We start from the raw sequence: 26,335 nt of genomic DNA on the forward strand, positions 1-26,335 counted from the left end.
TTATTCATTTACTCCCTTCTTTCTCTTTGGCCCTTTTAATTCTGCAGTCATTCCCCATCATTCTGCCTCATTACTCTTTGATTTTGCATCAACATTGGAGGTGGAAATTCCAATCTTTTCTTAAGATAATAACTGGCGTAATAGAATTATAACTAGACTTTCTTTCCCTTATGGTTATGGGTCAGATTCAATGTTAGTTTAAACTTTCATATCAAAAAATAAAAAGAGAAAGAAAGTCTACGCCTAATTTTTGGCAGATTGAGAGACCATTTTGCAACCACCAGGAAAAGTAGTGGATTCCGTCAAATTAAAGCAGCTAGGTCCTTCCAATGTTCAGCTTGCGCACCATTTTCATTCAAAACCTTTGGTTTTAAATCCCATGAAAACGACTCCATGTAAACTACAGCCAGCCAGAATTAATGAGTGCTGTATGTTTTAAAATTGAATTTTTCCTCTCCAATGACGGTGGCATAACATAATGACGTCATCATTGGACAGTTTTACTTTTCACGATCATAAATTAATATATCACGTCAATATTACATTGATATTAAATGATAAATATTATTTTAATTAATTATTAATTATAATAATTTATTTGATTTAAAATAAATTATTATAAAAATTTAATTGAATGAATTTAAAAAATATTTATTTAAAATTTTTTAAATTATTCAAAAAAAATAAAATATCACGTCAAAAAGGAAAAACCTACTCCACTTGAAATTCAAAACAACATTTTCGTTTGATACAGCTAATACTAATAATCAGCAATGAGCATAGGTGGGCCAGTACAAAGTGGGATCCAAAGCAAGTCCAACACCATGCCCCTTGACCCTGGGCCTCAGCCATCTACCTGAATTTGGAAAGTTCATATAAAACCTAATTTTTTTTTTGAAATTAAAAATCCAGAAATTTTGACTTCATATAAAGTAGTAAAAGTAGTAGGAATATGGCGTTGCCCAAACAATGTATTAACTAATTTTTAACGTATTAATTAACAAAAATTCTTGATTTAGTTGGAAAACAAATTAACATTAATCTCGATTGAGCATAAAATTAATTAGCGTAAATCGTCACTCTTCTTGATATGTAATTATGTTAAGTTCGCTTTGTGATAACCAAGTAAATATTAGTATAAACTATGATGGAGAAAGAAGTAGTAGAACACAAGAGAAAGGTCAAACAAAGGAGCAGTGGGGTTTGAATTATAAAATGTTTGGACCAATCTGATTTGAGCACATCCTCCCTTGGATATGGTCTTTCCCGTCCTTCTCCATTCACCATCACTAAATCCAAAAAGGCCACCTCAGCCGCATGCCTCGAGACTCTAGAGCGGAGTTTTCTCATACTCAATAGTCAATACCTTTTTTCCACGAATTTTAGTGTTTCTTTTTGGTTTGCTTTTAACAGTCCCCTTGTTGAAAACAGAGGATCCGTGAGTGGACTTAGCCACATTTGTCTGCCACAACAATCACTCTCTCTTAGACTCTTTCCTTCACCTGCTTTTTTACCAAGATGCCCCTCCTCATACTCCTTAATGAAACAACCCAACTTAATGCCACTTCATATCCATCTTTTCTCTCAGATTTTTCACATAAATGTGATTCTCATGCTTCTTGTTTTTATCTACATTTTCACTTTTAAAGATTGGGTTTTTAGTTTAAATCCATTAGATTCAATTATTAGAGAGCAAAAGGTCAGAAAGGATGTGTACCAAGAGAAAAACCAGCAGGTCAGATTGCTAGGATTACATCATGTTTGTCATGGACTAAATTTTAAGACATCATGTTAAAGTAGAACTGTGATTAGGAGAATACTAATATGGTAATTTCCTGAATAGTTCCGAAAAGTTTTAATCTTTTTTGGGTTGTGTCCGTGAATGGCAGCTTTTACAGATTTCTATAAGAATCCTCTCTTTATCTTTTCTCACTTTCTCTCTCTGCCTCCCACTTGAATAGCACTTACAGGGTGCTTTGCTTGCTTAGTTTGCTTCAACAATTTTCTAGATTCCCGGTTACCATGTCAACTTACAAAAAGAAACCATCAGACCAAAAGTCCAAACCAAACCAAATCATAAACGAGAACAGAACACCATCTCTCTCCACCGAAACCTCTGATTGAGATGTCATTACTCACTACTTCCCCTTCTTTCATGTCTTCTCTTTCCTTCCTTCTCTTCATCCTACTCCTTGCATTTCACACCCAACATGCAAACTTTGTCGCCAAATCTCCACTAAATGAGCATTTTTCAGAATACCGCATTGACAGTTCTTCTGAATTTCCCATTTCACATAAAGAAACATTCAAAATCCATTCCAAAGCCAGGAAATTGAAGTCCGCCAATGTTATCATCAGAGGAAACGAAACCATTCAAAGTGTTAACCGTACTTTCCAGCTGGGTTTCTTTAGCACAAACGGGGAATCCAATTGGTATTTAGGAATCTGGTACGCCATCCCTACTCAAACGCGGGTTTGGGTTGCCAATCGTGAAAACCCCATCAAAAATATCTCCCAATCTTCATTAGAAATCACTGAAACAGGGCAGTTAGCAGTAAAGGAGTCGCCAGATTCAATCGTTTGGCAGAGCACAAACACGGAAAAAGCAAAAAGGTTCGCTCTTTTAGAGAGTGGAAATCTGGTGCTATATTCAACAGAAGGTTCAAAAATATGGCAAAGCTTTGATCATCCAACAGATACGTGGCTGCCAGGGATGAACATCACCACCCAACGATCTTTAACCTCTTGGAAAAGCTTGTTTGACCCATCTCCAGGACACTTCTCTTTAAGGCTAAATCCCCAAGCGTTCAACGAGTTTCAGCTAGTTTACAATTCAACCAATGTGTATTGGTCTACAGGGAAGTGGACTGGGACAGCTTTCGCCAATGTGCCAGAAATGACAATCCGTTATATTTACAAGTTCCATTTCTCTGACCCTTACTTGCCGACGGCGTCGTTTTGGTACACAGAAAGAGCGCTGGATAACGGGTTGGAACTGCCTTTGACGAGGTTTCAGGTTGATGTTAACGGGCAGCTGAAGCAATTCACGTGGTCATCACAGACCGAGAATTGGAACATGTTTTGGTCAGAACCAGAGGATAAGTGCAAAGTTTACGGTTTGTGCGGTTTTTTTGGGTCTTGTGTTAGTACATCTTTAAAACCTTGTGTTTGTCTTAATGGTTTTAGGCCTGTGGATGATGAGGGTTGGAAATCTGAGGATTTTACTAGTGGTTGTAGACGAGAAAGTGATGATTTTTGTAAGGATAAAGATGGATTTGAGGAAGTTGCTGATGTAGGGTTTGATGGAGGAACTACGGTGTCGTTTCAAGGTAGTAGGAGTTCTTGTGAGAAGTCTTGTTTGAGTAATTGCTCTTGTATTGGGTTGTTTCATAATGGGAGGAGTAATCTGTGTAAGAATGTGTATGGGTCTTTGTTGAATTTGAGAAATTTGAGCTCTGATGGTTTGAATGAGGATGTGTTTTATATTAGGGTGCCAAAAGAAGGAATTGTAAAAGAAAATGTGTCTAAAACTATGGTCTTGGTTGGTAGCATTGTTGGGTCTATTGCAGCTTTTGGGTTCATGGGGGTGATTTTGTTGGTTTTGAAAAAGAGAAGAGAGAACAAGAAGGGGAAGGATGATGATGGTGTTTTTCCAGGGTTGAATATGAAGGTATTCACTTACAAAGAGCTTAATAGTGTGACTCGAGGATTTTCAGAAAAACTGGGGCATGGTGGATTTGGTGCGGTGTTTCGAGGTGAGTTATCAGATTCTACTCCTGTTGCTGTTAAACGCCTTGAAAGGCCAGGGAGTGGTGAGAAAGAGTTCCGGGCAGAGGTCTGCACAATTGGCAACATTCAACATGTCAATCTTGTGAGACTCAGAGGGTTTTGCTCTGAGAATTCTCGTAGATTATTAGTTTATGATTACATGCCCAATGGTCCTCTGAGTGCATACTTACGCCGAGATGGTCCTAATTTGTGCTGGGATGTTAGATTCCGGGTGGCAGTTGGCACTGCAAGAGGTATAGCATATTTACATGAGGAATGTAGGGACTGCATCATCCATTGTGATATCAAACCCGAAAACATTCTCTTGGATGGTGATTACATGGCTAAGGTATCAGATTTTGGATTGGCAAAGCTAGTTGGCAGGGATTTTAGCAGGGTATTAGCCACAATGAGGGGCACTTGGGGCTATGTTGCCCCAGAATGGATATCTGGTCTGGCAATTACACCAAAAGCCGATGTTTATAGTTATGGGATGACATTGTTGGAACTAATTGGTGGCCGCAGAAATGTCGAGGCACCACAATCTGCAGGAAACGCCAATGTTTATGGTGAGGGAGGGTATGGGGAGAAGTGGTTTTTCCCTCCATGGGCGGCACGCCAAATAATTGAGGGCAATGTGGCCGCAATTGTGGACAGTAGGCTTGGTGTCGCTTATAACGTTGAGGAGGCTGAGCGCCTTGCATTGGTAGCAATCTGGTGCATACAAGATGACGACGAAACAAGGCCTACAATGGGGATGGTGGTAAAGATGTTAGAGGGAGTGGTGGAAGTGGCCATTCCTCCACCACCAAAACTGATACAGGCACTAGTTGCTGGGGAGTCTTATCGTGGTGTTAGAATGGATTCTGGCATGTCTACAGCTGGCGGATGCTCTGACTACAACGTTGGATTTTCAAGTGCTGGTTCACGGTCATCTCTTGGTAATCTCTCTTCCCCTTTGGATGAGAATTTGGATGTATAATTGACAAGATTATTGATGATAACTGACCAAAGTTGTATACAATGTCATTCCTCTCTTCCAATGTTTTTTACATTAGCCTGGATTTGACTCGCAGAGAGCCAATTTTCTGTTCATTTTGTCTAAAGCACATTATAAATGGGAGTTTTTTTTTTATTGTAACATATGCCTGGATTTGGCTCGGGAACCTGTTGTAACTAGTTGTGGACACTTGTTTTGTTGGTCTTGCCTCTACCGATGGTTGCATGTGCATTCAGATGCAAAGGAATGTCCTGTCAGCAAAGGGGAGGTAACGGTTAAAACTCTGGACCCAATTTATGGTCGGGCGAACATTACCCATGAGCCAGAAGAGGACTCAGGTCTTAAGATCCCTCCTCGGCGCACTGCACGGGCGGATGGACAGTCGGAGGCAAACTATTCAAAGGACTGCTTTAAATCTCCCGTTGGAGGAGATGATTCGCCATCTTGGAAGCAGATTTGATTTGTCCCCTGACCTCACTCCACCACAGGAGGCCAATGGTGCTCGGGAAACTACAGAAAGAAGTATTTCCATCCTTAACAGGATTTTGACATCTCGAGGAGAGCAAAATACAGGTGTGTCCCTTGCTGATGTTGACTTGACACCTAGCAGCACAACTGGTAATGAGGTTATGTCCTCCCGGATTCATTCTTTGTATCTTCAAAGACAATCACAAATTCGAGGAGCTGCAAGATTTACTTCTCTGACATCTGCACTGAGTTCAGCAGAAAGGTTAGTTGAGGCATATTTTCGAAGCAACCCGGTGGGAAGAAATCAGGAGCAGCCACCCCCAGTTGATGATGGAGATTCTTTCTCAAGCATTGCTGCTGTAATAAACTCGGAGAGTTAAATGGACACTGCCGTCGAAATAGACTCAGTGGTATCACTTTCAGCTTCATCTTCTAGAGGAAGAAACGATGCTTCAAGGGTTTCAGATGTTGACAGTAGTGACTCTCGTGCACATTGAAGGAGACGACTGAACTAGGAACTAGAAAGATTTATGATTTCGACGAGGGTGATCAGAAAGCTTTCAAATATATTGTGCTTGCATTATATATGTGAATTGAAATGTTATTATCCTTTCCTAAGCTTCCGTCCATGATGTTGTATGGCAAAACAAATTTGTACGGAACTAGTAGACCCATCTTTGCTCTCGCTGTACATAACCATGCAAGCCTCATATATCTGATTATCGTTGCTTTCAAAAAAATAAAATTCCCATAAAAGCGTTGGCAGGGTGTTTGGGGTCAAAGGGTTAATGACTACAGCTTTGACATTCCCCAATGGCAGATACGAAGGATAATGCCCCATCATCATCTCACCCAAAAAGCAACTTGCATCTGCCCTTTTGCTTTGGCTTTTCAGCCACTGCGGAGTGAAGAGTCATGGTCTCCTTTTTGACGCTTTCTAGCAGGAAATGAACGGATGAAAATACTAGTGTCTTTGCAGTTGTTTTATGTGACTCGACAGCTGTAGGCGTTCACTGTTGATCTCTGGAGAAACCTTGACAATGTTGAAATGTAGTTGGATTGGGCTCAGCTTCATTCAACGCAAGTTTCTTTGTCTGAACCCAAAGAAGCTCTTAGCCCACAAGTTTCAAGTCTTTCGACCAGAAATTTTTAGATATGATATATTATCCATAATAGATAAAGTGCGAGTTGGGGACCATAATGCTCGTGTTCTTAGCATATGACTGGGAAGCAAAAGCCCTCACCTTCAAATTAAGATATGCCACCAAAGGGAATTCACCCATGTGGACAGCTTTAACTTCATGGATTGGGTAGCACCAGATCCGGAGCCCTTAGAGCAAAAACAGAAACTAACTGTATTAACTGTAAACAAACGTATTGAATAATGCTTGTCCTGAGGCTTGAGAGGTTAAGACTCAGTCAACTCCCCTCCCGCTCTCTCATGCTTGAAGCTGGTTTCTTCCATGGTCATCCTAGTTTATAGCCAAAATCAACCATTGCTAAAACCCTTGTACATACTTCCACAAAAAATAAAAACTAATTACATATATAAATTTAAACAAAAAAAAAGGGTATTAAAATTTTCTTCATATTGACTCATTTCAAAGGATCAAAGAAAAAACCAGAAGAATCAAAAGGGTTCATTAAAAGTGTGGCAAAATTGCGAATACAAAAGAGTATGAGCTGCAAAATGCAGCGGAGAAAATCAATCCATCCTCTGCCGGATCGTCACCTACAGTGAAACTTATGGAGAATCAACTGAACAGTACAGCGCCATTGATATCCAACTTGGAATCCGCCGAACTCCACCCTGCACCTTCAAGTTTGATTAGTGAGGGAGGAGACTATCCTCCTATACAAAGTTTTGAAGATGCGAAAAACATATGTTTCATTGAGTCCTCCAAGCTATGGGCAATTGCTACTCCTATTGCATTCAATATTTGGTGCAATTATGGAATTAACTCATTTACTAATATCTTCGTTGGCCATATTGGAGACATCGAGCTTTCAGCTGTTGCCATTGCTTTATCTGTCGTTGCAAACTTCTCTTTTGGCTTCATGGTTAGCTTCTCTAACATTCTGCGGTTTTAATTTGCTTCTTCATTTAAGGAGTAACAAATCCATTGAAAATTTTCGTGATTTCTTCCGCAAATGTTGCATGATTCTTGACTACCAATCTTTAATCTGTTCGTTAAACTGCAGCTTGGGATGGCAAGTGCACTAGAGACGCTATGTGGGCAGGCATTTGGTGCAGGACAAATAGACTTACTTGGTGTATACATGCAGCGATCATGGATAATCCTATTTGGAGCCTGCTTTGCCCTGTTGCCTCTCTACCTGTACGCCACACCAATCCTAAAACTCCTTGGGCAAGAGCATGACATTGCAGACCTAGCTGGGGAATTCACCATGCAAGTTATACCTCAAATGTTCTCATTAGCTATCAATTTCCCAACCCAAAAGTTCCTACAGGCACAGAGCAAGGTTGGAATCTTGGCGTGGATAGGTTTCGTGGCCTTGTTCGGACATATTGTGATAATTTATCTATTTGTCAATGTGTTCAAGTGGGGTACCGCTGGTGCCGCTGCCGCTTATGACATCTCAGCTTGGGCGATTTCTGTGGCTCAAGTCGTTTATGTGGTAGGTTGGTGCAAGGAGGGTTGGACCGGATTGTCTTGGTTAGCCTTCAAGGATCTTTGGGGTTTTGTCAAACTTTCTGTAGCTTCAGCTGTGATGCTTTGCTTAGAGATTTGGTATTTCATGATGATAATTGTTCTTACCGGTCACCTTGACGATCCTGTCATTGCAGTTGGGTCTCTTTCTATCTGGTGAGACCACATCACTAGTCTGAATCTCTCAATTCTGCCCCTCTTTTTCTTCTTTTTTTCTATAATTGAGTTTTATCCCATTATGTGTCTCAGCATGAACATTAACGGCTGGGAAGGCATGTTATTTATAGGAATAAACGCTGCTATAAGGTAACAAAAAGATTTGGTATTTCATTATGATCTTGCTTGCCTTTTGTTCTACTGATGTTGATGTTGATGTTGGTTGCTTTTTACAGTGTTAGAGTCTCCAATGAGCTTGGGTCGGCACATCCTAGAGCCGCAAAGTATTCTGTCGTTGTCACGGTTGTAGAATCTCTTCTTATAGGATTACTTTCTGCAGTCATCATCCTGGCAACCAGAAACAAATTTTCCATCATCTTCACAGATAGTAAAGAGATGCAAAGGGCCGTAGCACATTTAGCTCATCTTCTTGGTATAACCATGGTGCTAAACAGTGTCCAGCCAGTTATATCAGGTGAGCAATTCAACCCATCGAAAAACCAAGGAAAAACAAATTGGATTTCAGGAAATAATCGTGCTGTTATTGCAGGTGTCGCTGTGGGAGGAGGTTGGCAAGCCTTGGTAGCTTATATAAACTTGTTCTGTTATTACATCATTGGTCTCCCCCTTGGGTTTCTTCTCGGTTATCATTTCCAATTTGGAGTGGAGGTAAAGTACCAGGCTCTTATCTCTCATTTCTTAATTATAAATATTCATTTCACAGATTGATTAAACTGACAAGTGAGTATACTCATTTAACAATTCCATTTTATAATAATTTATCCGCAATTATCATGAAATATCATACATCAAACCTAAGGGTGCAAACCCACATTTCTTCCCTCCTCTTTTTGGCTTCATCATCGGTATCCCAATGTTGCAGGGCATTTGGGTGGGAATGATATTTGGGACTTTCTTGCAGACATTAATCCTCTTGTTTATTATCTATAAAACCAACTGGAACTCAGAGGTGAGGAGACATTGTTGCAAACGTGAATGACATTCATGTGCTTTATAAAATCTAAAAATAGAATCATCAAATTGAGAATGTCATTACAGGTTGAACAGGCATCTGAAAGAATGCGGCAATGGGGAGCAGAGCTCAACGACAATCATGGATCTAACCTTCCCAACTGAAAAATTGGGCCTTTTTTTTTTTTTTTCTTTTGCCTTGCCTGGAACTTCTTTGGACAATTTTTGTGCTCCTAGAAATGCCTAAGTACTTAGGCATTTTGCTTTTGCTTTCTTGTTTTTTTTTTTTTGGATTGCTTTGTTTTAGAGCAAAGTATAGTTTCTCTTAGCCGCAGAAGAGTACATGCCAATATGTACAGCTAGCTTGGCTAGATTAATATGTTAGGAAAAAAAAAATTGTACACTAAACCGAAGATTAAGACGCCAATTTCTATAAACAGAATAATATTGTAATCAAATTACGTAAGTCATTAATTGTCATTATTGATTTTTTTTGTTAATTTATAATAGTAAAAAAGATAAATTTCACTAGCATCTTTTGTAATTTTAATTTTAATTTTTTTACATAATATTTTATGGTATTTTATGTAATTAACACATTGTAGATATTTCTTTTCATTAGTATTTTATGAATAACTTGTTATTTTCACAGTAAGTTACACTGTTAATTTTACTAAAAATAATAATCAATAAATATTTAAATTATAAATTATTCAATTAATTTTAAATTAAAATAGTTTAATACTTTCAGTGAATAAAATTTACCGCGAATCATGTAAAAATAAAGTTTAAATCACAATAAGTACTAAACAAAGCCCTCGTTGGTGTTTATTTATTAATGGGGTTCAGTTCAATGACAGAAAAAGTCGAATTTAAAAGAATTTGTGGGACCTAGCGACCGGCGCTTGAGTAAGATTCTGATATTAGATTTTCACCCCTATGCTTTGTGTTTATATCTTTTAATGAATTGCATATCGGACCCCGCTTCCATCTTTCTGTAATTATGTTTTGAGCCCCATATTTAAAAACCTCTAAATTCTAGTCCAAAAGAAGCTAAAAAAAATTATAATAGTCATATAAACATATACGAAACTAAATAAATCAACAATTAGGAGGTTAGGCTAATTATAGTAATAATAACAATAAAGGTTATTAATTAATTTGAAAAGTTCTATCACAATATTAAGGTTTTTATTGTGGAGTGCATTTAAATGTCAGCAATACTCTTTAATTATAAACTAATTAATTATAATATACTTTATAGTGAACTTAGTTGTCAATAATTCAAAGAGAGTAGTTACAAGTAATTTTAGTCAATTTGGATTTGGTCATGCCGCTCCTTTATTCCCTCTTTTGGAGTGTGAACTGTGAAGCATAAATATAGATAAGGAGTACATACATCAAAATTTTAATGGCATCTTAATTCCCCTAGCTAGTTTAAGAAAGTTGCTATTAAATAAACCTTTATACTGCTAAAGTAGGGCGGCTGTTATGGTCTTTCACCGATTCAAATATAAAGATACTAGTGCATAATTTGGTGCATTGCATGTGAATACAAACTATTAAAAGATTTAAATATTAAAAAAAAGCCTGAATTATTATCATTTCTATAACTAAGTCTCTCTTTTTTTATAGTACATAAACAAGTTTTTAAATTTATATTTACATCCAAACAAGTTTTAATTTTAACGAAAATTAATCACTGACTCACTTGACATATAACTTGATTAGCTGATGTGGCAGAACATAAAACCTAAAACCTAAAATCAAATGAACCACAATCGTTGATCACCGATTGTCGATCATTGATCGTTGATTGTCGATAAAAGGCAATGACATTGGCCGTTCTCTAGGTAAATCCTGAAGGGAAAACAAGAACGAAGGTAAGGATAGAGAGAGGAAGACGAAGAATCTAAAATCAGGCAAAACACAAAAATTGGTCACCCAACGTCAATCACCTATTGTTGGCAAAAGGGGACGACAATAGCTAGATTTCAAGTAGACACTAGAGTGAGAGCAAGAGAGAAGGTGAAGATACAGAGAGGAAGGGGAAGGATACAAAATCTGCTGAACCACAATCGTAGGTCATCAATTATCGATTGTCGACACAAGGTGGCATCAATGACTGGATTCTAGGTAGATCGTAAAGAGAGAGAAGGTGAGGATAAAGGGATGAAGGAGAAGAAAAAATGCGAACACTTATACGACCTCCTCAAAACTATATTGTTTTAGTGAAGAGTGAGAGAAAAAAAATGCGATATTAATTGCCACATGATCATGTAGACAAAAAATGCCAATTATTATTGAATTTGATGGTATCTAATTTTTCATTAGGATTAAGAGTTTATTTATTTAGATATAGTTTTAAGACTTGTTTAAGTATAAATCAAAATTTAAGGATTTATTTGGATATAATAAAGGGTTAAATACCCTAACACTCTTAAGTTCTTACTATAATTTCATGTAGGTTCATTAATTTTTAAAATATATAGTCCACCCCAAAGGAATATTTTTCGCTAAACAGATAAGTCCAACTGTTAGTTAATCGTTAATATTTTTGTGTATTTGATGACGTGGTAATATTTTTAAGATAATTTTACTTTTCATTAATTTTAAAAATTATAACTATATAAATTATAATTTTTTATTTTTAAATTTTTTTCTCTCTTTTGCCTAAATAAAATTCTCTCAACTCAACCACCTTGCGTTGGTGGCGCTCCTTAAGGGAGTTCGATCTGGTGCTCCCCTCCCCTTGGGATGGGGAGCCTTGGAAGGGAGCACCGAGGCTCCTTTAGGGAGCACCAAATTGATGCTCCCCTCCCTTGGGGATTGGGAGCCTCAGAGGGGAGTGCCAAATTTCGGTAGCAAAATGACCAACCACAGGGTAGTAGGCCAGCGAAAGGTAGGGTACAAATTTTTTTTTTTTAAATAGAAAGAGAAGATAGGGATTTTAGATATTTTACATTTGACCGTTAACGTCGTTTACACGTTTGGGGTGAATTGTCCATTTCAAAAATTAATGAACTTGTGTAGAATTATAACTAGAACTTAGAGATATTATGATACTTTATCTTATAATAAAAGTTTTGGTGTTTAGTTGAAGAAATAGTCATAGTTCAAATTTTTTTTACTATTTTTATTAACATGTTTTTCGATAATTTATAATTATAATTTAAAATGATAATTTAAAAATATAATAAAAAAATATTTTTTATTTTTGTCAATCAAAAGTTTTTATTAACATTCATTTTTTTATCTTTTTATATAGATTATAAATATAGAAATGAATATTAATAAAAAAAACCTTTTTGACAACTATGTTTCTTATTTATATTCTTCTTAAAATTCTAATTGTTTTCTTTGCATATTATATTATTTTGAAATAATATATTCTTTTTGATGATAAGAAGTTCCATATTCAAGTCCCCGCTATTTAGGGTTTGGTCGAACTTTATGTTGTTTTATTTGTTCATTTATTTTCTCTATCAATTTACTATGAGGTTTACATTAAAAAATATTTGATTGTGATAAATATAGATGTAATCTCATAAATATAATAATAAATAATATATCATATTTTTAAAATTTGTCATTTTTTTCTCTATCCATTATCCTTTAACCATAAGGCAAGAATATGTTGGAATTCATGAAATATAAAACTAAAAATCAACACCAATAGACAAGGGTGGAGCTAGCTAATTTTTATTGGAGGGGGCCAAAGGCTAAGAAGAATAAAAATTAAAAATTTTTAAAACTAATATATTGAACTTAACCATTAATAATCAAAAGATTTATAATAAATAATAATTTTATATAACATGTAAATCAATAGAAATAAAAAAAAAACTTATAATAGTGTTCTAAGAAAATTTTATTCGACGATGGTAATATTTTTTTTAATATAAATAACTAAATTATTTGTAAGAAGCTTATTATCCATTTTGTTTTGAAGTCTTGTCTTTCTTAATATAAACGACTAAAAAATTAATGTTGTCAATATCTAATATTTTTATTTTATTATATTTAAGTTTGTAATACTAAATATTAAACTATAATGCATAAACTATAAATAGTTAAATACGATATACAGAATTAATAATGTCTTCTTATACTCAAGATTATAACTGTCAAAATGAGCCTGACCCATTGGGCCAGCCCATTTTTCATTTACTATGGGGTGGGCTGGGCCATGAAAATTTAAGCCCATATTTAAACGGGGCCTAGATGGGCCAACCCACCAAATTAGTGGGCTGGGGTGGGCCAACCCTATGGGTCAAAAAATTAATAATTTTAATTAATTTAATAATTTTATATATTTAATTATATAAAAGTAATAATTTAATTACCAATAATATTACTTATTTTATATATTTTAATGTGTTTAATCTTTACTTATCAAATTAATAATTTTAATTTATGAATTAAATCATAAAATAATTTTATTAATAAAAAATTTATTAACTAAAATTATAAAAATAATTTTTTTTTGAAAAAAAAAAGAAATGGGCTGGCCCAACCCAACCCATGGGCTAGCAAGGGGTGGGATGGGTTGAGATTTCACAGCCCATATAAAAATGGGCTGGCCCGACCCGATCCATATTTTTTCAGCTAATAAGGGCTAAGGTCGGGTTGGCCCATATTGACATGTCTATTCAAAATAATTTTCTTTCAACTAAATATAAAACATAAAGCATATTAAAAACATATACTCAAGGTAATTTTTTTTATATAATTAAGATTAATAAAAAATAACATATTAGTGAAATTTTACACAATAATCAATAATGCAATACTAGAACTTATATTTAAGAATTACATATACAATAAATTTTTAATTTTTAAAAATTAAAATAATTAAAAATAAAATCCACATAACAGAAAAAAAAAACCATGACAAGTAAGAGATATAACTTATATAATAAAAAAAAAGAATGTGGTTGATGATTCGTAGAATTTAAAAAAAAATCTATAGAAACTTAAAATATATGAGCAAATAGAATATAATTGAAAAAAATAAATAATAATAATAATAATAATAATATAAATAAAAATTTTACCTTTTTATAATTTCACAATACAAGAACAGAAAATAAAAGAGAAAAAGATGAGTGGAGAAACGTAAAAAATTAAAAAAAATTAAGAATTTGAGTAAAATTGAATGAGCTTGTAAAGTCATTTTTATTATTTTTTAATTATATTAATTATTCAATAACAAATTATTTTGAAAAATCATTAAAAAATATATAATATATAAAAATTTTCAAAAAGCATGGCGCCCCCATTACAAAGGGACGCTCCACCCCTGCCAATAGATTATTAATGGTGTTATGGATCCAACATCAATAAAAAATAAAGTGGGTCTTGAATATATAAGTATGGGTCTTCCACCACTTATCAATTATATCTTTTAAGTTTGAGAAGCATATAGGTCTCGTGACAAGTGGTATCAAAACAAACTTGAATTTTTATTGATGTGGAGCTCCTATGAGAGATACAAGAGTCAAGGTAGACCCCGGCTAATATAAGAGTCCCTCTATTTTACGGTAAAGAGCCAATGCAATGCACTAAGTATGTTGTACAATTAGGTGGGGTAAAGAGCCACTGCAATGCACTAAATGCATTATACAATTGAGTGGGGTAAAATGTCACGACTCTTACATTAATAAGAGATGGGTTGGGTATTGAGTATCTAAACATGAGTACCTATTAGGCATATTTTTTAGTTAAAAATATAGATTAATGACAAATGGTCCCTTCTCACATTTGTAAATTTGTGGAAAAGTATTTAGGATAAGTCAACGTCATCAAAAAACATAACAAAAACAATTCATGATACTCAAAAACATGGCCCAATGCATTGAACAATCAGGTGGGATAAAGAGCCAATGTAACTTACTGAGTGCATTGTACAATTAAGTATGGTAAAAAGTCAATGCAACGCACTAAGTGCGTTATACAATTGAATGATATAGAACGTTACGGATTTTACATTAATAACAGATGAGGTGGCTTTTGGGTATCTAAATATGAATATTTTATCACCTATCAAACATATCTTTTGAATTAAAAATGTGAATCCATGACAAAAAATCCCTTCTCACATTTGTACAATTGTGGAGAAGTATTTAGAATGAGTCAACGTCATCCAAAAATATAACTAAAATAAATCATGATACTCAAAAGCATGGCCCAATTTGAGATGGGTAAATGTTATGTTTTTTAAGCTCATTGTCAGTACTTTAAAATTTTATTTTTATTCTACATATAATATTTTTTTAAAAAATGTAACTAAAAATATATTTAACATATATATATTATTAATGCAAAAAAATTTATTATTTTAACATATAAATGTATGGAAATGAGAATAGACTTGGATATTCAAATTGGATATCTAAGGTACCAAGGTTTTTACATAATTTTTTATTAATATATATAGATTTATTTCAAGTTTATAAATAATAATGCAAAACAAAGAGTATAATATTTATACTAATATATAAAATCATTGACCAATTGGTATCGCACTTTTTTTTATTTGAGATAATGAGAGATTTTAAGTTTTTTTAATATATATATATATATATATATAAATGTATGAGTCAAATGCTCACATATAAAGTATAAGAAATTAGTAGATATCAACTTTACTATTAAAGTTATAAAAAATAAAAATTATAAATATAATAATATTCTAATCATTTACTTAACCTCCAAATAAGGATTGGATCTCACATTCAAACTTTCTAATTTATCTCAAATCACCTTTTTTTCTCCATTATCTTCATCCATTTCTCAATTTTTTTGTGATCAACTTCTTATTAGCTCCATCACATATGCGAGTTCATTTAGGCTAAGTTTAACCATAACACTCAAATAAGTTATTATTTTTTTATTGCATTCAATTAAGTCCCTACACTTTTATTTTAAGTCAAATAAGTTTTTATGATTAATAATTGACTAATTATCATTAGTTAAAATATCACTTATCATTTTATATTATACGACACTGACATGATGTTAATATGATGATGAAAAATACCATATGATCATGTTATAATATCAAATTAATATGTCAACATCACGTGACATATAATAACAAATGGCATTTTGATAGAGTTCAATTATTATATATAAAGGCTTAATTAACTCAAAATAAAAATTTGAGAATTTATTTGATTCAAAATAAAAGTATAAGGGCTTAATTAAACGTAATAAAAATATAAAAGTATATTTGAATTTTCTTAACTAGTTTAGGAGTTTTTGTTGAGATATTATGCCTTAAATTTACAAATGGAGAGGATGAGAGAAAAAGTAGGGAAACCTCAAATTATCATCCAAACAGTAGAAAATAATTATACTTAAAAATAATTGTTGATTAAAAATTATTTATTGAAAAGAAATAAAAAGATTTTTTTACCATGTAAATCAAAACAAAATTATCATTGAAAACAAAAATTGGTTGTAAATCATTGATCATCTCAGGAGGCAACCCTATATCATATTTCAACCAGTTGAGCATAAACTTTAATCCCCTAAAAGCCCTCTCTTTAAATAAAAAATTACCATACTACCCCATAACCCTCTCAAATCTCAACCCATGGTTAATAATTAACCTAGATCAGGCAATCATGACAACTATAAAGGGTTGGGTTCTTTCTTTGAAGCCCCACTCAAGCTTCCCCCTACCCTTTTATTGTTATTTTTATTAAAATTTAACTAAAAATATATATTATGGATACCAAAATAATTTATTATTGTAACATTATAAACTAATGGACATAAGGATATAAGGCCACTATATTTGAATTTGATATCAAAGGCAACAAGAGTTCACATGAATTTCTATATTTGTTTAAATAAATTTAATTCAAATTCATAAATAATAGTGCAAAACTAAGAATATCATATCTACACTAAATTTCATTGTCTAGGTGGTAGCACCTTTGTTTTTTTTTTTTCATAATGAGAGATTTGATTTTAGATTAAAAGTCTATTTGGTCTGACTTTTTTTTTTTAACTTAAAAACTATTATGAAGCTCTTATGAAAAATAATAACTTTCAAAATTAAATTAAATCTATTTGGTAAATTTACTAAATTCTTTTTTATAGATAAGCTGTTTGACAAAACAACTTATATAAATTCTAATTTTAGTTAAAATTTTCATAAAGGGTATTTAATAAATAACTTTCTATTAATCATGAATTCTTTTGTTCACATTGGAAAAAAAGTTAACTTTATTTTTTATTTATTTAAATCAAAAATTTGAAAATATGAAAAGCATTGTTATATAACATAAAGTTTGTAATTAATAATAAATTATATAAAAATGGAAACGAATAATGTTAGGATTATTTTTAATAGATGAGAACATTTTTAAAACATAAAGAAAAATTCTCCTAAAAAAAAGACGTATTTTTAAAAAAAGAAAAGAGAAAGCTCATTTTTAGAGCTTTTCCTTAAGCTTTTTTTTTTTTAAAAAAAATTATTCGTTAAAAAACTATTTTTTTAATAACTTTTTAAAATTCTTATTCACTCGACTTTTATTTTTAAGAGATAGATAAACTGAACAAAAAATAAAACCAGACAAGCATTAAAAAAATATATATACTTACAAAATTGAGTCAAGTGTTCAAGTGCAAAGTATTACAAGTTAATAGATACCTACTTGTTGTTAAAATTAATAATAATAATAATAATAAACTATAATGATATATTAACCATTTACTTAACCTAAAGTAATAAGGATTGAATCTATATGGACAACAAAACTACTGCACATGTGATACCACTGGCAATAGATGAACCAAATGTTAATTTATATTTGATTTTAATTATTAAAAATTTCTTAAAAAATGAATGATTAGTCAATATTATTCATGCGTATCACGAATCTAATTATTTGACAAATTTTCTTATGAATATGATTTTTTAATATCCCGTTAGTATGATGTTTCTTGAGAATCTTTTTAAGGACCGTGCTTCAATTTTATTAAATGAAATTACGAGAATTCAATTCACACCTTATTTTATATTTTTATTTCCTTCTAAAATCAATTGGATCCCACATTGAAACTTTCAAATTTATCTCAAAACATTTTTTTTTTGCATTATCTTTATCACCTTCCTTCTCTTATCCTTCTCTAAATCTTTTTTTTCTCATCAACTTCTTACTAGCTATTAAAAAAAATGGAGAGGATGAGAGAAAAGGAAACAACAAACTATTAAAAAAAATGGTCAAAGATTGCTTAGGTAAGATGGGTTCTTCTCCAAGAAGAATAAAAAAAATTATTTGTTAAATTTTAAATTATCATCCAAACAATAGAATAATTTATATTAAAAATACTTTTTGATTAAAAAGTATTTTTAGAAATAAATAAAAAAAATTTGGCCAGGTAAATCAAAATAAAATTATCATTGGGAACAACATTGGTTGTAAATCATTGATCAACCAATTGATTTTAAACTTTAATTACCTAAAAGCCCTCTCTCTAAATCTCAAATTACCAAACTACCCCATGGCCCCCTCAATCTCAACCCATGGTTAATAATTAACCTAGGTCAGCCAATCAAGACAACTGTACAGGGTTTGTGTCTTTCTTTGAAACCCTACTCAAACTTCCCCATACCCATTTTATTGTTATTTTTATTAAAATTTAACTAAATATATATATATATATTATTGTTTTTTGAAACAAAAAATAATAATAATTATAACATTATAAATTAATGGACATGAGGATAGACCTATATATTTGAATTTGATATCTAAGATAAGAAGACCATGAATTTTTATATTTGTATAAATAAATTGACTTCAAATTCATAAGTAATAGCACAAAACTACAAATATAATAATTATACTAAAAATCATCGTTCAATTGGTATCATTTTTTTTATTTGAGAGGATGAGAGATTCGGATTTAATCTTTTAATTAAGAAAACACATATACTTACGAGATTGAGTCAATTTTTCGGATGTAAAGTATCACTAGTTAGTAGATGTCTACTCGCCATTAAAATTACAAAAAAAATAATATAATGATATATTAACCGTTTACTTAACTTGAAAGTAAGGTTTGGATCCTACATTTAAACTTTCAAATTTATCTTCATCACTTTTTCTTTCATATCTTCATCAATTTTCTCCTCTTATCCATTTCTTAATCTTTTTTCTCATCAACTTCTTATCACATATATGAGTTCATTTAGATTAAGTTTATAAATGGAGAGGATGAGAGAAAAAGTAAGGAACCCACAAACTATTAAAAAAGAAAATGGTCAAAGATTGCTCAGATAAAATGGGTTGTTCTCCAAAAAGCTTAAAAAATTTGTTTGTTAAATGTCAAATTATCATCCAAATAACAAAAAATAATATATATTTAAAATATTTTTTGTTAAAAATTAATTTTAGAAAATAAATAAAGAGTTTTTGTTTTTGCCATGTAAACCATTGGTGTTCTCAAGAGGCAACCCTATATCAAAATTTCAACCAATTGAACATAAATTTTAATTCCTTAAAAGCCCTTTCTCTAAAATCACAAATTATACAAACCACCCCAAGAAGACTCCCTCAATCTCTACCATGGTTAATATTTAACCTAGGTTAAGCCAATCATGACAACTATAAATTAGAGGGTTGGGGGGTCTTTGTTGAAACCCTACTCAAACTTGCCCATACCCATTTTATTTTTTGAAAACATTTTTACTCTCCACCAAAGAGTCCTTTAAAAAAGGGGGAGAAAGAGAGGAGAGGGGGTGGGAGTATATAAAGCCAAGTAAAGAAGGCAAGAGGGGGGCTGAAGCAAAACACAAAGAGAAGGGTAGAGAAAGAAGTATTAAGGCAAAACAAGAGGGCCAAAGGGAGAATACAGAAAAAGAAGGCCTCAAAGGCAAAGAGAGTCTTAAGGGAGGGAGGCTCATCAAAACCCCACTCTACTTCACGACCAAAAAAAGGAAAGGAAAAAACACTGGTATGTTATTTATTTCTCGCAAACTTGCCCTTTTGTTTTACTCTGAAGTTTGGCAAAAACCCCAAAATTATCTTGGGAATGTTAGGAATTTTTCTTTTTTTCCAGGGAGGGTCTGTATCTGTTCAAAACTTGTAGTTTAGCCCCTCGAAAGCTTCTGTTCCTTTCTCTTTCTCTCTCTATCTGCAATTAAGAGAGAGGGAGGGAGAAAGCGCGGGATAAAGGGAAAATTTTTCATGGAAAGCCAAAACCGATAAAACCTCTCAATCAAAAACCCTAGATTAGTCGTTTTCCCGCCAAAATATCCCTTGTAACATGCAAGACCATGATGTTTAATCGGTACTGTTTCTGTTGTTTAACACTTAAAAATATGTGTGTCTTGTTTTTTTAATTGTTTATTGTTTTGGTCCGAATTTTTTGTCAAAGAATGAAAGATTACACAGAGAACTATTTATTTTTAGGGTTTGAATTCGAAATCCATGGCAGGATGGTCGATGAGAGCTGATGGGTCTTCACTAGATTGCGCTAAAACCCCAGAAAAGCTCGAGCCAGCTGGTTATTGGGTCGATCTCGAGCCCTTTTCAGAAGGGTCTTTTTTGAAATCTGAACCTGATAAGCTTAGGTTCTGGTTTAACAAGTTTCTTGCGTCTTTTTTGAAAGAGATCTGTGCCCAAGGTTGTTTTTGGCCTCTTCCTCCAATGCTTGGAGATGGGCAGCCTGTGGATTTGTTTAAGCTTTTCTTGGTTGTAAGAGAGAAAGGTGGATACAATGCTGTTTCAGAAAGTGGGTTATGGGATTTGGTTGCTGAAGAGTCAGGGTTGGGTTTAAATGTAGCGTCATCGGTTAAGTTGGTTTATGTTAAGTACTTGGTTTCTTTAGAGAGATGGTTGGAGAGAATTATTGAAAGTGAGGATTCGAAGAGCGAATCAGATTATAGTGGTCATTTGATGGAGTTGGGAGCTGAGCTTAAAGGGTTTTTATTGGCATCAAAGAAGAAAGTTGTGGAGTATTCTCAAGTGGAAGAGAGTGTAGTGGCAGGGTCCGATGGAGGAGAGAAATGTGTCAAAAATGAGGAATCTATGCATATTGATTTAACAAAGAGGGTTTTGAATTACGAAGGAGTTGGAAAATTGCAGAATGATGATGATTCAAAGAGTGTGGTGGTTGATTCAGATGGTGACAAAAAGTGCATGGATGGTGATGAATGTGAAGAATCGCCATCAGATTTGGCAAAAAGTGCAGTCAACTCATCGGATGTTGAGAAAATTTGTAATGAGGATGAGGTGAAGAGTGCAATTATGGAGGATTTTGTCGACTGTAAGAAATGCACAGATAGTGATGATGATGACAATGTTGTGATATTGGATTCAAATGACACTAAGGAAAAATTTTCATCTCATAAGAGGAAGCGGGAGTCTATGTGGGGGATGCTTAATTGGATTACCGAGATCGCAAAGGATCCGTGTGATCCGGTGATTGGTTCATTGCCGGAGAGGTCAAAGTGGAAGTCTTATGGGAATGAGGAACTTTGGAAGCAGGTTTTATTGTTTCGAGAAGCTGCCTTTCACAAAAAGGATGATCATTCAGGTGTGGATCAGTCCAGTTGGCAGGTATACACTCATTGCAACAGTTGCCTACCTGGTAGTTATTAATTTAAGTGAAAGGTCAATAAGCCTATTACATGTGCCTGTGCAAGTTTATTGTTAATATTGTTATATTAATCTTAGGTACTTTATATTATTCTTGAATCTCTTTGATTGCTCTTGTGGTAGTCCTCATGAAAATGCTTCATTATGCATTTTTTGTTTCCTCATGAATAATAAGATAGGCTGCATCACAGCCATCTTGGTGCTTGAAAAGGAAAGAAGCAAAATTAGCTATTGATGGAACCATTAAAGTACTACCACCATTCTTCACTCTGCTCGCCTTTATATTTGGGTTGTTTATGTTAGTCAAACATATTTTACCTATTCATTTACGACCATTATGTCATTTACTGTCACTGTCTGTTTATGCTCCTGCTTATGTCCTTTATTTGTTCTAAATTTCCAATGCTACAACTCAGTCACATGGCACTATATATTCTCAAAGAAGACATGCATGAAAACAGTAAAAAGAAGTCTCAAGATATCGTAAATGAAATGCAACAGCTTAACAAGATCTGTGCAGCAGACCCGTTCCAGTGGGAAACGGCATTGTTGTTGCTGTTGTTATGGGACTATATATTTAATGTTTTTTTCTCTCTGGTAGAAACTATATATTTAATATTAATACTGTCATAAATATTATTTAATGATTTTTTATCACACATAGCTGTTACTGCATTTGATTGGTTCAAGCACTATTAACTGTATTTGATTTACCATACTACCTTGTTTTATAAGCACCTTATACTTGTACTTGGTTAAGATTCCCTTTGCTTTTGGAAGTAAATGTAAATGCTAGTAGTATGTTCAGATGCAATAGCAAATAACACTTTGGAATAAATTAAAAATTAATATAATGTGAATTTCAAAGCGCATGATTTTATATTTATATGGAACTTTTACATTTGAATGTTTGTCAAACTATTAAATCATTTTTGGCCTAATGCTTAAAAAAGCCCCTGAATTGTTCAAAGAAATTCAAAAAAATCTTTATTTTTCTATGGCGTTTAATCAAGTCCTTGTACTTTAATTTTGGACCAAGGACCAAATAAGCTCTTATGACAAATGGTCGACTAACTATCATTAGTCAAAATATCATTTGTCATTTTATGCCCTTATGGTATTGACGTGAAGGGTGAAAATGTTACATGGATATGTCATCATGCCACATTATCATTCACTATGACATGTCATCATCTCATGTCACCATTCATTATCGTATGTCATCTTGTTTTATTAGCATCATATGACATAAATGACAAGTGGCATTTGATTGACGAAGTTAGTCAACCCTTAGTCATAAGGGCCTATTTGGTCTAAACTAAAAATATAAAGATTTGATTGAATGCGATAAAAGAATTAAGACTTTTTTAGATTTTCCTGAATAGTTTAGAGGTTTTTTAGGTATTATGCCATCATTTTTAATCAACTCTGATATGTTTTTTGCTACTTTGATTTTACATTTTAGCAACTTTTCAAGAGGTAAAAAGCAAATAGCAAAAAGAACGACCAAATGAAGCCTAAAATTTTCATTGTTTGTTTTCTTCATTGTTTTCATCATCCTTGATATTGGTAGATTCTTTGATAAGGTCACCATTGTTGTTGTTGTCATCATCATTTTTTTTTTTTCGATATTTGTATTTTAACATTGAAATATCTGGCTTTGCATTTTTTCAAAAGCCATATTGTACTAACTGTTTTTGTTTTATTCTCTGTTACGGGCGTGTTTAGTTTCATCTCTCTTTCTTTTAATCATACAAGTTGGGGCAGGGGGTTGATGCTCTAATCTATTCTCAGAATTTTTATGATGTTTGAAGTTGTCTTTGTGAGAGCTTGAGCATCAATTGTCAATTGTTTTTTTGTACATTTTAAGATTATGGTTGGAAAGTAAGGATTGTATATGATCTGGCTTGAGTTTGGCTAGAAAGGGTCTATAACAAGTTTAAGTTTGAGTATGTTATTGTTTGACCTTAGCTTTTCTTGTTGATTTACTTGGCAAGTTCCTATTCTGCCTGAAGTTAACAAATGTATAAATAGTGCCACTTTCTCACTTTATTGAGAATTCTAGCTATATAGGAGTTTTGTTTTTGTTAACAGTGGTGTTGTAGTGATGATTTGTTATCACGGGCTAGTCTCAGTTAGCAAATCAGAAGAAGCTTGCCTTGTTTGTGTGAGTAATCTCAAGCCAAAACCAAGCTGCTTGCTTGTGTATTGTCTCCTTAGTGGCCTGTTATTTAAGTTACTGCTTATGATAATAATCCCATTAGCCAAAATCAATCATTACTTTTGCATTTTGTCGTGTTGGTTGTGCTAGATGATTTTTTACTTCCTGCCTTTTGTATATTAATTTCTTTGTCTTAAAGAAAGAAAATTCTTAAGGTCACTTAATGTGCTTAAATAGTGATGTGTGGTTGACAAAAAGAAAAAAAAAAAAGAAGAGAAAATTAGTTAAATTAGTTATGTGTTGTACTAGTGGAAATTGCTATTGGTTGTTGCTGTTGTTGTAATGTCTGAAAGGCAACCATTATAAACATGTTCTGTATTAGCACTATTCCAATTATTATCAATTTAAGGCCTCATAAAATATTTTGTGTTGTGCTGCTTTTAATATATTTGGCTTCAACAAATTAAGATGATTTGAAACAATACCTGTAATTTTCTTTCTGGTTGTATGTTATATTTTTATTTGTCTCCCAAGACATTCATTTATGTCATGATATTCCTGTTATGCATTTTCTCCTTTCTGTTGATATTGTAATAATTGCATGATGCTCACACTTTGTAGAAAAATCAGAAGATGCATCCATGCTTGTATGATGATCCGACTAGATTTGGATACAATCTCAGAGAGAGGTTAAGTTGCCCCAAGAAGCTCCTTCTGGGGAAAATGGTGTCAAAGGGAAAAAATTATTCACAGTCCTCCTCCTCGGGAAATCATAGTGACTTGGACAATTCCATGGTGGGGATTGACAAACAGTCGCATGGAACTTATGACTCTGCGACCCCAGGTTCAGTGTTTGACTATGATAATGACATGCAAGTTCCTATTGGGCCATATTTTCAAGTTGAGGTACCAGACTGGACAGGGTTGGCTTCAGAAAGTGATCCGAAATGGTTGGGGACTCGTGTTTGGCCATTGGAAAAAAAGGAAAAGAGGTTTCTGATTGAAAGGGATCACATTGGAAAGGGAAGACAAGATTCATGTGGCTGCCATATTCAAGGTTCTATACAATGTGTAAAATTTCATGTTGCTGAGAAAAGATTGAAAGTAAAGCTTGAGCTGGGTTCAGCTTTTAACCAGTGGAAATTTGATAAGATGGGCGAAGAGGTTGCATTTTCTTGGAAGGAGGAAGAACAGAGGAAGTTTTCGTCTATAGTGAAGTCGAATCCTCCATTGCTAGATAAATGTTTCTGGGATGAGATTTACAAGTATTTTCGTAGCAAAAAAAGTAGGGAAGAACTTGTTTGCTATTATTATAATGTCTTTCTCTTGCAGCGTAGAGCATACCAGAATAGGATTACTCCAAACAACATTAACAGTGATGATGAGGAATCAGAAGCAGAATCAGGTGCTAATGGCTTTGGGCATGAAGCAGTTAAGTCCCACACCTCCATCCTGATTTCCCCAAAGAAGTCCCAAAAAAAGTCTAGATACTCTTCGTCAAGTAAATATGGAACACTTTGACAAAAGATGTAAAGGCTCACAGCTTTTTTTGGGTTCGCTGTTTTGAGGTTTCAACTAAAAGAGATATTCCTCTTGGTGTACGTTGAAAAGTGAAAATTTTAGTGGTCGAAGGTTTTGTTTTAAGGGTGTAATTTTGAGGGAAGAATTGATGACACCTCTGGTCTCAAGCAGCTTCGGTGCTCTTTAAGTGTTTTTGGTTCATGCTTTTTTCAGTTTTTGAGGTATATTCCTGTCCATTTGTCATAACTTCTAACATCAAATACAGGTATTTGGCATCCTTTTCTTCATCATCGAAGTTTTTCACAGCAACCCTAGCAGCAAGGGGCAGTAGGTTAAAGGAAAGATATAGCTAAAAAAAATATAAAGAAACAGTAATTTTGGTCTATCAGTAATTCTTGATACATCATGCATTCTAGGTTTAAGATTTTGTATGTGATTCAGGAACTGGTTTTTGCCTAGTCTAAATGGGTGAACATGATTAGATCTCTAATAATGCTGTCTTTGACAAAAGCTACAAGCCTCTCTTAGGTGCAACACAGTTTTCCCCTCTTAGACAATGACCTAGAAATAGTAATTCCGCCACATAGAGTTCTAATCTTCCTATATTCCCGAGCTGTAAGGTCACATGAAGGATAGCCGATATCAAAGGGAGTTTTGGCTTTGCTATTGACATCCAACAGCCACAGTGTCTTGTATTCTATTCCTTTTATCATTTAGGTAAGTCGTCTTTTCAAACCATAGCCCTAGATCACAATCTTAAAGAAGTGTTGTGGATCTCATATCGGTTGTGTATTAGAATATTTAAGTATACAAATCATGACATTTGGTATCAGAGTTGAATTTTAAGTTCTAGCAATGTGTCGTTGAGAAAAGTGGAAATTCATTGGGGTGAGTGAAGATTTCACAATTTCAAAGGAGCACCATGAATTTCACATCCATCGGGTGTTAAAGTGTTTATATCATTTTCAACATTTGAGGCGCTTTTTAAGAAATAAAA

The 26,335-nt window shown here is 33.4% G+C and overlaps 3 protein-coding genes and 1 pseudogene across 3 annotated transcripts; all 4 read left to right on the plus strand.

Moving 5' to 3' along the window:
• Positions 1-1,873: 1,873 nt before the first annotated feature.
• On the plus strand, positions 1,874-4,818 carry RLK4 (receptor-like protein kinase 4). Its single transcript, XM_018114111.2, has one exon. It carries the CDS (start codon positions 2,126-2,128, stop codon positions 4,748-4,750), a length of 2,625 nt encoding a protein of 874 aa, XP_017969600.2. The 5' UTR covers positions 1,874-2,125; the 3' UTR covers positions 4,751-4,818.
• An 8-nt stretch (positions 4,819-4,826) lies between these two features.
• On the plus strand, positions 4,827-5,981 carry LOC148764810 (uncharacterized; annotated as a pseudogene).
• Positions 5,982-6,967: 986 nt separating this feature from the next.
• LOC18614115 (MATE efflux family protein) lies at positions 6,968-9,503 on the plus strand. The gene is made up of 7 exons (XM_007051697.3): positions 6,968-7,297; positions 7,439-8,064; positions 8,158-8,214; positions 8,301-8,539; positions 8,615-8,733; positions 8,948-9,034; positions 9,124-9,503. The coding sequence occupies exons 1-7, from the start codon at positions 6,983-6,985 to the stop codon at positions 9,199-9,201; spliced, it is 1,521 nt and encodes a 506-aa protein (XP_007051759.1). The 5' UTR covers positions 6,968-6,982; the 3' UTR covers positions 9,202-9,503.
• Positions 9,504-19,875: 10,372 nt separating this feature from the next.
• Positions 19,876-25,628, plus strand: LOC18614116 (ARID/BRIGHT AND ELM2 DNA-binding domain-containing protein). The gene is given in 4 exon segments (XM_007051698.3): positions 19,876-20,010; positions 20,494-21,617; positions 24,439-25,301; positions 25,303-25,628. Coding segments are annotated over 3 exon segments (2,061 nt in total). The 5' UTR covers positions 19,876-20,010; positions 20,494-20,501; the 3' UTR covers positions 25,385-25,628.
• Positions 25,629-26,335: the final 707 nt, after the last annotated feature.

Source organism: Theobroma cacao, chromosome 1 (genome assembly GCF_053813885.1).
Source record: "Theobroma cacao isolate CCN51 chromosome 1, ASM5381388v1, whole genome shotgun sequence".
Lineage (NCBI taxonomy): Eukaryota > Viridiplantae > Streptophyta > Magnoliopsida > Malvales > Malvaceae > Theobroma > Theobroma cacao.

Coding starts and splice junctions, on each gene's coding strand:
- RLK4 (XM_018114111.2), top strand. CDS start 2,126: ATGTCATTACTCACTACTTCCCCTTCTTTCATGTCTTCTCTTTCCTTC.
- LOC18614115 (XM_007051697.3), top strand. CDS start 6,983: ATGGAGAATCAACTGAACAGTACAGCGCCATTGATATCCAACTTGGAA. Junction 8,215..8,300: donor GGAATAAACGCTGCTATAAG/GTAACAAAAAGA, acceptor TGCTTTTTACAG/TGTTAGAGTCTCCAATGAGC. Junction 9,035..9,123: donor AAACCAACTGGAACTCAGAG/GTGAGGAGACAT, acceptor ATGTCATTACAG/GTTGAACAGGCATCTGAAAG.